This window comes from Ursus arctos, unplaced genomic scaffold (assembly GCF_023065955.2).
Source record: "Ursus arctos isolate Adak ecotype North America unplaced genomic scaffold, UrsArc2.0 scaffold_2, whole genome shotgun sequence".
Taxonomy (NCBI): Eukaryota; Metazoa; Chordata; class Mammalia; order Carnivora; family Ursidae; genus Ursus; species Ursus arctos.
The window spans coordinates 5,948,501-5,961,203 of record NW_026622874.1 but is presented as its reverse complement, the minus strand read 5'-3'; the positions used below and the strand labels follow the sequence as shown (position 1 = coordinate 5,961,203).

The 12,703-nt window shown below is 40.1% G+C and overlaps 1 protein-coding gene across 14 annotated transcripts in view; it reads right to left on the bottom strand.

Annotated features, from left to right (window-relative positions):
* The window catches only part of CDC42BPA (CDC42 binding protein kinase alpha), a 309,574-nt gene that overhangs the window by 195,200 nt on the left and 101,671 nt on the right, over positions 1–12,703 (bottom strand). For all 14 annotated transcript variants that reach the window (XM_057314949.1, XM_057314950.1, XM_044387983.3 and 11 more), the window contains exon 4: positions 7,952–8,047. In XM_057314949.1, the coding sequence (XP_057170932.1) occupies positions 7,952–8,047 (96 nt within the window). The remainder of the gene's footprint in view (positions 1–7,951; positions 8,048–12,703) is intronic.

Here is a 12,703-nt window from a genome sequence, read left to right as displayed (position 1 = left end):
GAAGTAGGAGTTACAGACTGAGGGTACAGGTATATTTATATAAGGTCCCTACTGCAGGTTGGATCATAGCTGCTATGCCCACTTTATGGCTGTGTAATCACAGGCATAAGACGTCAAATGATTTGACCAAACATACCCCAGACAGTGGAAAAACTAGAACTCAGGGTTATTGATCCTTGTATCAGTTCCGTTTTACTCAAAGGAGTCAGCGTTCAGTAAAAAAGTTGACTATATCCATGACCTAACGAGTATGTACAGAACCCCAGAAAAATAAAAAAGAAATTAAAGATACAGACTGAGTCTTTAGCGATCTTTTCTCCCTCCAAAATAAAAAGACCTCTAGGTATGGATAGAACACACCGTAGGATTTCCAACTCTGAATTTCTAATTAAAAAAAAAAAATCTTTATTTCAAAGTTTGTGCTTTGTAAGAAACTACATTCCAAAGAAACAATGCTACAACATCTGAAAGCATACAATACATGAACTGTGTTGCAGAGAAAGAACATCTCCTAGAACAGATATGCTTTTAGACTAAGTCTTCTTAGGGAGAACAGGAAGCTCTTTTAGTCATCCTGCTGCCAAGACACTAACAGCTAGTCCTTAGAGCCCCCTCTGTATTCACCCTCCTTGCTTTTTCCTAACAATTTCTATCTTCAGCACAAACTGGATTCCAGTAGAGAGTCTGGAGTTCACAGGACTAACTACAATCCAACATTCAAATGTCTTTCAATAAATAAATAAATAAATAAATAAACAAATGTCTTTCGTCCTCTAAACAGTTTACAAGTGCTAACTCAAGAAGTAAAATTTTTGTTTTAAATATTTCCCTGGCTTTTTTTCTCCTCTGGCATGAAATAACTAAACAGGAAACAGGGAACAAGAAAATATGGAGAAGAGACAAATTTCACTGATTCATAATATTCTCAATGATATCTAAGTGGTAAGACTTTTATGTCACAGTGTTGATGCAATTAAGCAGGTTTGTATTTAATGAGTTTTTCCTAAGGAAAAAGAATATTCTAGTCACATTTGAAGATTGTTCGTTAAATTACACCACTTCTCAAGCAAATAAAATGCATGTATGCTATGACTCTATTTTTTCATAAACTGGCTGCAGAGATATTTGACAAGGTTATAAATGAAAGTCCACTCATTCATCACAGCCTCTTGAATCATGGAGCACTACAAGCACGTTATTTGGCTACTCCAGGGCTATCGGGGTTAATGGTTATTGTATAACAAAACTTCCTTTTTGGAATCTAAAACTAGACTTGCCAACATTTCTAAATGATTTTTTTAAAAGATTTTATTTATTTATTTGAGAGAGAGAGAGAGAAAGAGAAAGCACGAGATGGGGGGAGGGTCAGAGGGAGAAGCGGACTCCCGGCTGAGCAGGGAGCCTGATGCAGGACTGGATGCCCAAGGCAGACACTTAACCAACTGAGCCACCCCGGCGCTCCAATGATTTTATTTTCTAATATTTTATAAATATTCAAAAGATAATCTTTAATGATAACCGAGATACTAGGACTTCTACTCTTGAGACTAATATACCACAAGCTTGCCCTAAACTAAGAAAAACTGGCAATTTATAGGAGATTTGACTACTGGAATATTTCAGCTCTCTTCCGGTTACCCTGTAAATTTTATTCTAATGTAATTAATGACTGGTATGCACAGACTATTTTTCACGGAGAAATGCCTCTGGAAAAAAAAATGTTAATTCAAATGTCAAATGCAAAAGGAACAGGTAAGACTAAACTCAAGAGGAGAGAGAACGATATGTCAGGCTTTCTGTCAATGAAAATTAGGCAAAATTTTGCTATCCAAAATTTGGTATTTGGACACTATTTCTGTATCTACACATTTCTATGTTTATAACAAAATACAGATTTTTAAGCAATCCGTACCTCTACCGTGTTATATCTACCTACCACAGAAAACACTGTCAGAGTGGATTTAAGTCTTTATCACCTAAAAGCTTTTGAAAATTCATCACAATAAACTGCTATAAGTTCGCTAACCAGGTACGTGTTTGTGTTTAATTTACTTTTTTTTTTTATTATTTAGTTATTCGACAGACAGCCAGCGAGAGAGGGAACACAGCAGAGGAGAGGGAGAAGAAGAAGCAGGCTCCCAGCCGAGGAGCCTGATGTGGGACTTGATCCCGGAACGCCGGGATCACGCCCTGAGCCGAAGGCAGACGCTTAACGACTACGCTACCCAGGCGCCCCTGTGTTTAATTTACTCTTACAAATTTTTCTGACAAACCTATGTAGCTTATATCTGCATTGACAAATTAATCCCAAAAGTCTCGTATATGTATGGTAAATCCAAGTCAAATATCCTTTCACTCAATTTAACAGAGCAACTAGCATGTGCAAAGTTCTACATTATGACTTTTAAACAATTCTGACTAAAACCCACAATAATACGATTTATGATGATTCAATATGTATTATAAAAGAAATAAATGTCATGAAACAATAATCCCTCTTACTGCTTGAACTCTGTCATTTTCTATTTTATTTAACTTTTTAAATGCTGGTTGTAACCCACTAAATTGATTTTATGACCCACCAGTGGGTCACAATCTGAAGTCCAAAACACACAATCCCTCTGTGTAAGGGATATAAAGACAAGCAATGTAATGACACTGTTTGAACCCCTGGATATGTCTGAAATCAGATAAACTCCATGACCACTAAGTTACACAGCCCTGTAAGTACATTTTAGCTAAAGATAGCAGCGTTCATATCATTTACTTAATCTCCTTAAGCTGTACCCCAAAAATCAGAGATGTACGTACGTTACTCATCTAATGGCAGTACTAAAAAAATGTAGAGCTGAAATGCAATGAGAAAGATTAATTCAAACTGGGAATTCTGGAGAAGACTTTTAAAATGCAGACTTTGAGACAATTCTGGAGTATTAGCTGGACTTCAACAGGACGACAGGGAGAGGAATGGGCACTGGCACGAAAGGTGCCAGGGAGAACAGAAATAAAGGCAAAGAGTAGAGGAGTACAATGTCCAAGAACGGAGGTAATCCACTGAGGCTGAAAAATAGGATTTGTGGGTGGGCATGATATTTCCACTTTTTTTTTTTTTAAACCACTCTACTCTAACATGACCGAGGAGCCATTTCCCTCCACCTCGACTGACTCCCCTTTCATTGATTTCAACAGTGCAGAACCTAGACTCTCTTTCTTGCCCGACCACTCCCAGTCATTTCCTTCTTGTGGTGTTCTCTAGCTCTGACTTCTCTAGGCAAACTTTTCTCCCTGTACAAGCACCCATCAGTTATTCTCATTTCCTACTAGAATTCACTGTTATCTACAAGAGGAGCTGGCCAATCTTTCCTGTAAAGGGCCAAGTAGTGAACACTTCAGGCTTGGCCGGCCAAGAGGAAAAAGCAAGATATACAGTAAGATAGAAAACAATCTCCACAAATTTTTATTGGCAAAATTCAAAATAAAATAATAATTGAGTGAGAGTTTTTTTTTTAAAGATTTTATTTATTTATTCGACAGAGATAGAGACAGCCAGCGAGAGAGGGAACACAAGCAGGGGGAGTGGGAGAGGAAGAAGCAGGCTCATAGCGGAGGAGCCTGATGTGGGGGTTGATCCCAGAACGCCGGGATCACGCCCTGAGCCGAAGGCAGACACTTAACCGCTGTGCCACCCAGGCGCCCCTGAGTGAGAGTTTTATAATACAGGTATACTAACACAAAAATGTAAATTTTTTTGCGGGGAAGGAGAGTATGACCATTTGCTTAATTGGGGCGCAAAGTCAGTGTTCCCTATCATCAGAATCTACGGCTCATGTTCCTGTGCACGTGCTGATCTGTAATGGGAGTTGCCGTATTTCATGTGAAAATGTCTTCACAAAGACAGCTACTAGTATCAATTCGTGAGCATGTAATTTTAACGGCATATTCCTCACTTGGAAAGCATCTATACAATGCTATTAGATTTTTCTCCTGATACTTGTAGTTCAAGCATGTCGATACACTGCAGATTAATCACTTCTAACTAAAGGCTAGGTGGAAGGTCGCAATTGCCGGTGACTGGGTTTTGAACTATGGACATTTCCTTGTCACTTGCATCAAACCCCAAAAACTAATGCTAACTGTAGTTGGAGCTCAAAAGGTTTATCTGCTGCAAATCTGTGTGGAAATAGAGATCTTGTTTCTTTTTACTTTGGACGGCATGTGAATTAGATAAAGCAGCTTGACGTTACTTGTGATTCCAACAATGTTCGCTGTCAAAATGACTTCACCAGAGTGGAAGTTTTGTATAAGTGCTGTTTTGTCTTATAATTTAAGGTAAAACTTATTTTTAAAACATATCAAATCTACAGGAAAAGTTAATTTCTAAGCTATTGAATATTATATACTCATGGCTGAGGGTGAGGATTTTGTTCAGAAATGTTTCTACCTTGGCCCTTTGCGACAAAATGTTGACACCGCAAATGCACTGAATGGCTGAATGTAGACCAAGTGAGGATATTCAGCTTTGCTTTCTGACATAAAGTCACGGATATGATAACAGTCGTTTCCAAAGAGACTGAATGAAGTTCACTGGTGATCTTCCTGGTTCAGTAACAAATGACACATTCAAGTGTTTGCGGCAAACTACCAGCTGATTATTAAGACGATGAATAACCACGGGCTCTGGGTGCCTAGTATTTTTACGTAATTTGTAAATCTGTCCGACTAAGCCTCTTCCTGCTCCACACCTATTTTTTTACCACTCTCACTTGTAAATGTACATACTAGCAAATTCCAACGCAGGTTGTAGCAACTTAGGGTTTCCTCAACTTCTCTGAACATACGATTGGCTATAAATTATTCCACACCAACTATTAATAAAGGCTGATTCCTCAGGACTACAGACTCGGCACGCGTCCTCAAGTCACAACAGAAGAGCAGGACCTGTAACCTCTTTTCACCTCAAGAGCCAAAAGCAACCACTCAAAATCATTTCCTGGTTTTAAAATCAACCGTTGCTGTTCCCAACGTCCCCCATTCTCGAAGTAACCGTTCTCGCCAACCGTTCTTCACAGTGTGAGACAAGTCTATTTTCTGTGAACGTGTGTTCCTTTGGCAGCGGCAGTCAAACGTGATTTAAATCCCTCAACGCGGGTAAATGGCCTTCCTGCCCGGCTCACAAACGAGCCACTCAGGCACTCCCTACGGCTCATTCTGTGTTTCTGTGAAGAAGTTCTGCCGTGATAAGATACTGTTCTGTGCTTCTGACGTTCCTGACCGTGCCTTCCTGGGAGCAGCGGAGGCGCGAGGACGGCTCGGCGCAGCAGGTAGGCCTCCAGCCTGGTAACATGTAACCCCCTCCATGCCACGCCGGCCGAGCGGGCTGTGTGACGTCCGCACATGCGCTAGCAGTGACAGGAATGATAAAATGTCACGGATCGCAAGACGTCCGCATCAGAAATGCAATCAAGTTGTAACCGTCGCTGAAATCTGTAGGTCGCTGAGCAGCAGCGCAGAGTGGCGACAGTGACGCGCACATGCGGCGTTCCTGTGTCACGGGGCCAGCTGCTGTTGCATGAGGCCGACCCTGCCATCTTCGTGCAGAAGCAGCCACTGACCGTGTACAAACCAACAGACACGGCTCCATTCCAGCAGAACTTTATGGACACTGAAGTCTGAATTTTATATCACACTGACATGTCACAAAATCTTCTTCTTTTGATTTTTTTTCAAATACTTAAAAATTCTTACCTGTGGGCTGTACAAAAATAGGCGGTGAGCCAAATTTGTGCTGCAGGCAGTCGTTGGCCAAAAACCGATCCGTAAGACGAGAACTCCGTAAGCTACACAGTGTTGTTTGCCCTCAGGAGCAACAGACCGAGATGCCGAACCCACCAGTGGGTCACACGACAACTCAAACCCAACACACACCAAAGTAAACCCATCACCTGCCCCCTGCTCGAAATTCTCCCTTCCCAAATATATTTCCCAACTCAACTCATCAACCACTAAGCAGTGAATCCCCCAAGTCAGACGCTGGAAAACTAAGACTCATCCACACTGTCCCTTGAAGCCCTTCTTGGCGGGCTCTACGGTCTGGAAGCACCATCGTGCACTCCCTCCCTCTCGCGCTGTGATCACACTGGCTCCCTCTCGTCCCTGAAACACCGCTCTTGTCTCCTTCCGCCACAGACTCTCCATGGTCCTAAAACAGCCGTTTTCACACTTTTCTCCATGAGGGACACCAGAATGATCATGAGGGAAAGCAGAACGAAGAAGCTGAGACCTGTCAGGGCTGTTCCATTCCTGTACGCGTCACTGTCAAGGCTCGCAGATATAAAGTCATTCTAAAAAATATGCAAGAGTCCCATGACCCAAAAACCCTACTGTTTTGAGAAACATGGCTGTGAAAGTCTAATTTCTTTACCGGAACATGTAAGGTGCTATATGATGTGGCTCTCATGTCTCCGCCCCCATCTCCAAGCCTCTTATTCTACCCTCCATCCGTGTGAACATAACAAGCTTCAATCTCCACACTGTGGCTCACCAAGACCTCTCTGCCTCTTCTTCCTTCTTGGTTTAGCTAATTTATATGTCTTAGAAAAGTCATCGACTTCACACCTCTGAATAAATGTTACACTTTCTTCATCTGAAATAATCTAAAAATATGATTTACTTGATTTTGGATTTATTGTCTGGAACAGTAAGGAGAGAGATCCTTTGTCTTTCTCACTGCTCAGTCTCCACAATCTAGAGAACAGTGCCTAGCACACGGCACATATCCAGTAAACATCTATTGTGTGAATAAGAAATCTTATTGATTTTTTTAGGGGCGCCTGGGTGGCACAGCGGTTAAGCGTCTGCCTTCGGCTCAGGGCGTGATCCCGGCGTTATGGGATCGAGCCCCACATCAGGCTCCTCTGCTGTGAGCCTGCTTCTTCCTCTCCCACTCCCCCTGCTTGTGTTCCCTCTCTCGCTGGCTGTCTCTATCTCTGTCAAATAAATAAATAAAATCTTTAAAAAAAAAAAAAAAAGAAATCTTATTGATTTTTTTAAAGATTTATTTGAGAGAGAGAGAAAGCATAAGCGGGGGTTGAGGTAGGAGTAGCAGAGGGACAAGTAGGCTCCCCAGTGAGCAGGGAACCCCACGATGTGGGGCTCGATCCCAGGACCCTAGGATCATGACCTGAGCCAAAAGCATATGCTTTACCGACTGAGCCACCCAGGTGCCCCAATGTTATTAATTGTATAACCCAGGACACAGTGTTGTGTCTGGCATGCAGCAGGAACTCAACACATGTATGCTAAAAAAAACAAAAAAAAAACAAACAAAAAAAAACAAAACCAAAAAAAAAAAAAACAAAAAAACAAAAAAAATGAAGTAAAATTCGGGCCCAAGATGAAGAGCCTCGAACAGCAGGCCCAGCAGTGGCGGGTTCCACCTTCATTTCCTGCTCCCTTGTTTATCCCTTCAATCTTCAATTAGCAGTGCTTTCATATTTTGGTCTTCCTCTGACCTCGTTCCCAACTTCTTCCATCATGTGGGTCATGATGTCCATATAAAATCAGATGCAGCCTCAATTTTAAATGTGGCTCTCTACTTCAAGCAGCACATGGCCACTTCGAAAAATATGTAAAATTCCAAACAGTAATAGAATATTATAAATAAAATATACTGGGAAAATCATGAAAAGAAAACTCCTGAGCACCTCTTATAGAATTTAAATGTTTGGATTTAGTTTGTACTTGCTTATTAAAAAGCATTAAAAAATTCCAGTGGAAAGTGATCAAATTACCCGGGGCAGGGGGACATATTAAATACACAATTTACACACTGTGAAATTCAGTGGTTTTCTAAATAACAACTACATTTAAATAATGCTTAAAAGAGAATAATGCTAAATTCTGCAAATACAAATTTAATAAGAATATAGAAAGATATAAAAATGATTCTTACTAAGTTATTGTCATCCTGGAAAGCATAATGCAGAGTTGTAATCCATTTATTATCTCCATTCACTAATACATCCCTTTCTTCACGAAAACAGGCTGTCTGAAAAGGAAAAACAAAGATGTTTTTTAATCAGAGGACACTTTATGTAAAATACATCATGCAAACAATTGCTTAATGTGTTTATTATACTTTCTGTCCTGGAAAAGGAAAATGTTTATTATACTTCCTGTCCTGGAAAAGGAATATGTTTATTACACTTCCTGTCCTAGAAAAGGAATACATCCCACCTGACATTACTTTTCAACAAGTCAAGCACCCTCAGAAAGCAGACAATGGAAATAATACACTTGAAAACATTTTACATTAAAAAATACTGCTATAGTTAAAAAAAAAAACAGAAAAAAGCACACATGCATTTAATGATCACAGTCCAAACTATCATTCAGATAATATAAACATTAACAATTTGCCATCTCTACTTCTGTTCTTTTTAAGGAAATAAAATACAAGTAGGTTGTAGTCTTCCTCCTTACATGTTTCCCTGCCTTCCTCCTGATAAAATTAATAATCCATAGTATATACCATGTTCTTTCCTTTATATGCTTTGATCACACATGTATGTGCCCAAAACAACTTAACTGTTTTGCATTTTGAAAGTTTACATGAGTGTTATAATTGTATCTATTCTTCTGCAACTTGATTACTTCTTATTCAATGATGGCTGTTTTCCTTCCAATTGCTACGGCATTCGCTTGTCTGAATATACAAGAATTTATGTATGCAAACCCCAACCAGGAAAACAGGTTACTTCCAATTTTGTTTTTATGATGTTGCAATGCATATATTTGTACAAATGCACAACAGTCTCTCCAGGGCATATACTTAGAAGTCGAAATGCTAGCTACAAGCATTTTCCACTTTACCAGACATAGCCAATTTTCTCTCCTAAGTGTATACTGACTACTATCCTCACCCCAGTTGGAAATCTCCCTGATTCCCCCCTCAACATCCTGAACTGCATTTGGCATTATTAGACTTTTAAGTGTGTCAATATGATGGGTATAAAACCATACTTCACTGTTCTTTTCATCAACATTCCCAATTCCCCATGCAGATAAGCAGCTCTACACACGCTTACAGGACATCTGAACTTTGTATCTGAATTGTTCACTCCCTTTGTCCATTTTCTCTAATGAACTGTCTTTTTCTTTTTGTAAAAGTCTTAATTTATTCTGAGACTGTATTTCCACTATTATAAAGGTACATCCTGAGAACCTTAGAAATGTGTGGCTAAAAAAAATAATTTTATATGATACATTATAATTCTATAATCTATCATCTTTAAAGTTTTAATTAAAAAAAAAACCCATTATATCAGCCAAGTTCAAGAAGAACTGAAAGGTGAAGTGAAACTTAAGTCTCCCAAGTCACACACCATACTCACACGGTCACGTGTGTCCAGAGGTCACCACCAATTACTCTGCTGAGTATCTTCTCACAAAATTTGTCTCTGCAAGTGGGAACACTCACACACACACATGCACACACACAATATTCACGTGGTACCCCATTTCCCCTCGCTTTTCTTTTCTTTACACAAGTCAGATCACAGTGCTCCGTACGTTTTTTTTTTTTTTTCAAGAAACAATACACCAGAGTTTAGATGTAAACCAATAGAGACCCACCTACCACCTAATTCTTCTTAATGGCTGCACCGTATTCATGCCCACTGAAAAATCATCACACAGTATTCTATCGACAGGAAGTGCTTACTTATCTCCCATAAAATAAATTCAACAGCCATGATATACAAAACAATTAACATTAATATACCCTAACTAGGTACCTTAATTATTTCCATGTAGTCCCATAAATTTTATTTGATCAAATAAAATTTCCAAAGTCATGCATGAAATAGCACCAGAGAAAAATTTAAGAAAAATTAAAGCTTAAACCAAATTAAATGGGCAGTTTAAGCTGACAATTTGATTATTAAAATCCACATTATGCTTTGGTTCACTTTAGGGGGAAAAGAAAACCACCTGACACACTGACTACTAAGCTGTGTTTTAGAATTTAAGTGACCTACGAATCTCGTTCGCCGCTAAAGTTTCTGAGAGGGGCAAAGATCGTCAAAGCCCAGAAAAACTCTTTGCTCCTGACTTTATCTTATTATGACAGCTTTCTGGAATCTCACAACAGACGTTCCAGCTAAATTCTGATAAACGTCTGATTAGGGACTCCAAACTCAACAAAGCTCCAAAGACATTCTGTCAACAGATTAAACTTCAGTACATTCTCGTCTATTCTAAACTGTTTCTGTGAAAAAATTTAAAAAAGTAAAAAATATAAACTATGACCTAAAACTTCAAACACATACAAGAGAGACGAGTAAAACTCCCTCCTCCCCACAACATTCTCATCAACCAACTTCAACAATGATGTTATTACTCAATCTTGTTTCGTCTACACCCTCACCCCCTCAAACCCCGTCCTGCACCCTTCACGCACCACCACCCTTCCTCCACGCATGTGTATACGCGAGCACATATGCACACGCACTGGGGTTTTTTGAAGCAAATTCCAGGCATCATGTGACTTTATCCGTAAGTAGGTATTAAATGATCCCTATTAACAGCTCAGATCCTGAATTTAGATGTAAAGCACCGTGTCCTTTTCTGCTTCAGTAGGTCACGTTGTCCTCAGTTGTCACAACTGGGGGGTGCGGGGGTAACGGCAATCTACTGGGAAGAGACTGCTACACATCCTACAATGCACAGGACAGGCCCCCACAAGGAATCATCTGCCCCCAAATGTCACAAGTGCCACTGCTGGGAAACCCTGTTCCAAATCGATATTAAACAAACCATGATGCATGCACATCACAAGGTTCATGAAGTTGTACCAAGGACTCCACACGGATAAAGGCTATAATAACATCCACTTTTACCTTTTAAAAAAAAAAACTAAACAATTCTTTAATATCCTCCTGTAAAAATAGAATATCTGAGTATATGAGAATATAATAAATGGCAGCAGGGGTTACTGGAGGTCATACATCTTCTTCAGACACCGTCACAGATCGGGAGAAGGGAAGCGACACTAACAGAGTCTGCGAGTGATGAACAGGCAGCGACAGCAACCTCTGGACCCATGGGGTTAGGCAGCAAATATTCAGCTGCCCGGGGACAGAAAGAGACAGGGTATCCTGCTACCTCCAGTGATGTGTGTCCCACTGGTTATATATTTGTGATATACCTTAGATGGAAATAAATACAGCAAATAGGCTGGAGGTGTAGCTTTGAAAAAGTGTTTAAAGCATCAACAACACACAGGTTAAAAATCGAGACATTTTGCTGCTCATCTCTAAGTTATTAAGCATCACTGGTAGGCCCAGTTTTCCAAAGCTGGATAAGTCATGGTCAGAAGAGAGTTTTTTTAAACATGTGTTTAAAAAAAGGACTTGATAACTCAAGCATAGAAATACAACTCCACTCTACTTCAAAATGAATCTGTCTGCAAAAATTTCAATGTAGAATTTCTTCCTAAAAGAGGAAAGTTTTAAGTAGTTTGAGGAGAGTTCCTTTTATTTATTTTTATTTGTTATTATGTTATGTTAGTCACCATACAGTACATCATTAGTTTTTGATGTAGTGTTCCATGATTCATTGTTTGCGTATAACACCCAGTGCTCCATGCAATACGTTCCCTCTTTACTACCCATCACCGGGCTAGCCCATTCCCCCACCCCCCTCCCCTCTGAAGCCCTCAGTTTGTTTCCCAGAGTCCACAGTCTCTTGTGGTTCATTCCCCCTTCTGTTTACCCCCTCTTCATTCTTCCCTTCCTTCTCCTACCAATCTCCCTGCTATTTCTTATGTTCCTTTTCAACACTGAACCAGCCTTGTATCCCTGAAGTAAAACCCACTCGGTCATCCTGTATGCACAAGTCTTTTTACACACTGCTGAACTCTATTTGCTAACGTGTTGGTAAGGTGATCTGTATCTATGCTCATGAGGCACTTCGGTCTTTAATTTCCTTTGTATGGTTCCTGTTGGGTTTTTCTATCAGAGTAACACGGGCTTCACAGAACGAGTGCCGCTCCTCAGGCCCCAAGGTCCACCTCCTCCTCTCTGCCTTTCAGAATCTCCTTAGATTTATTTTATACGTAATGTCGAGGGTCTTTAAAACTGTACTTAATGGAAGGGATAGGAAGAAATAAATCTCTTCCAGCTCACCCCAGAAAGAGAATATACTAATGTTTTTTAATTCAACAAAATTATTTAATTTCCAATTCCTTGTTTTATATTCAACTTTGCCACTTCTTCTGTAATGAAAGCTAACCCAGTGATCCTTCCTTTTTCTTCTAATTCTCCCCAACATACCAACTTCATAGAAAATAGTGCAAACTTTGAACTCAATTTTTAAAAATTTCTAATGCTGAAACACTAAACTGACAACTATGATTTCCATGAAACAATTAGAACAGACTTATTTACTCTAACTAGTAAGACTTGTTGCTGCAGCTGCTGGCGAAGCTGCCAGCTCCCTCGGCGTCTGCCTCAGCTGCAGAAGCTCCACGGCCCCAAGACCATGTCCGTCTGGAGGTGGCCCGGAGTCAGTGACTGAATGAGGCAGGTGCAAAGGTAAGTCCTCAGGCCTCATGAGGGACTCCGAAGGACCATTTCTGCTCTACAGCTCCCTGCTGGACAGCCTGACTTCCCCTGAAAATGATGTTTCACCTCCTTTCCCTTCC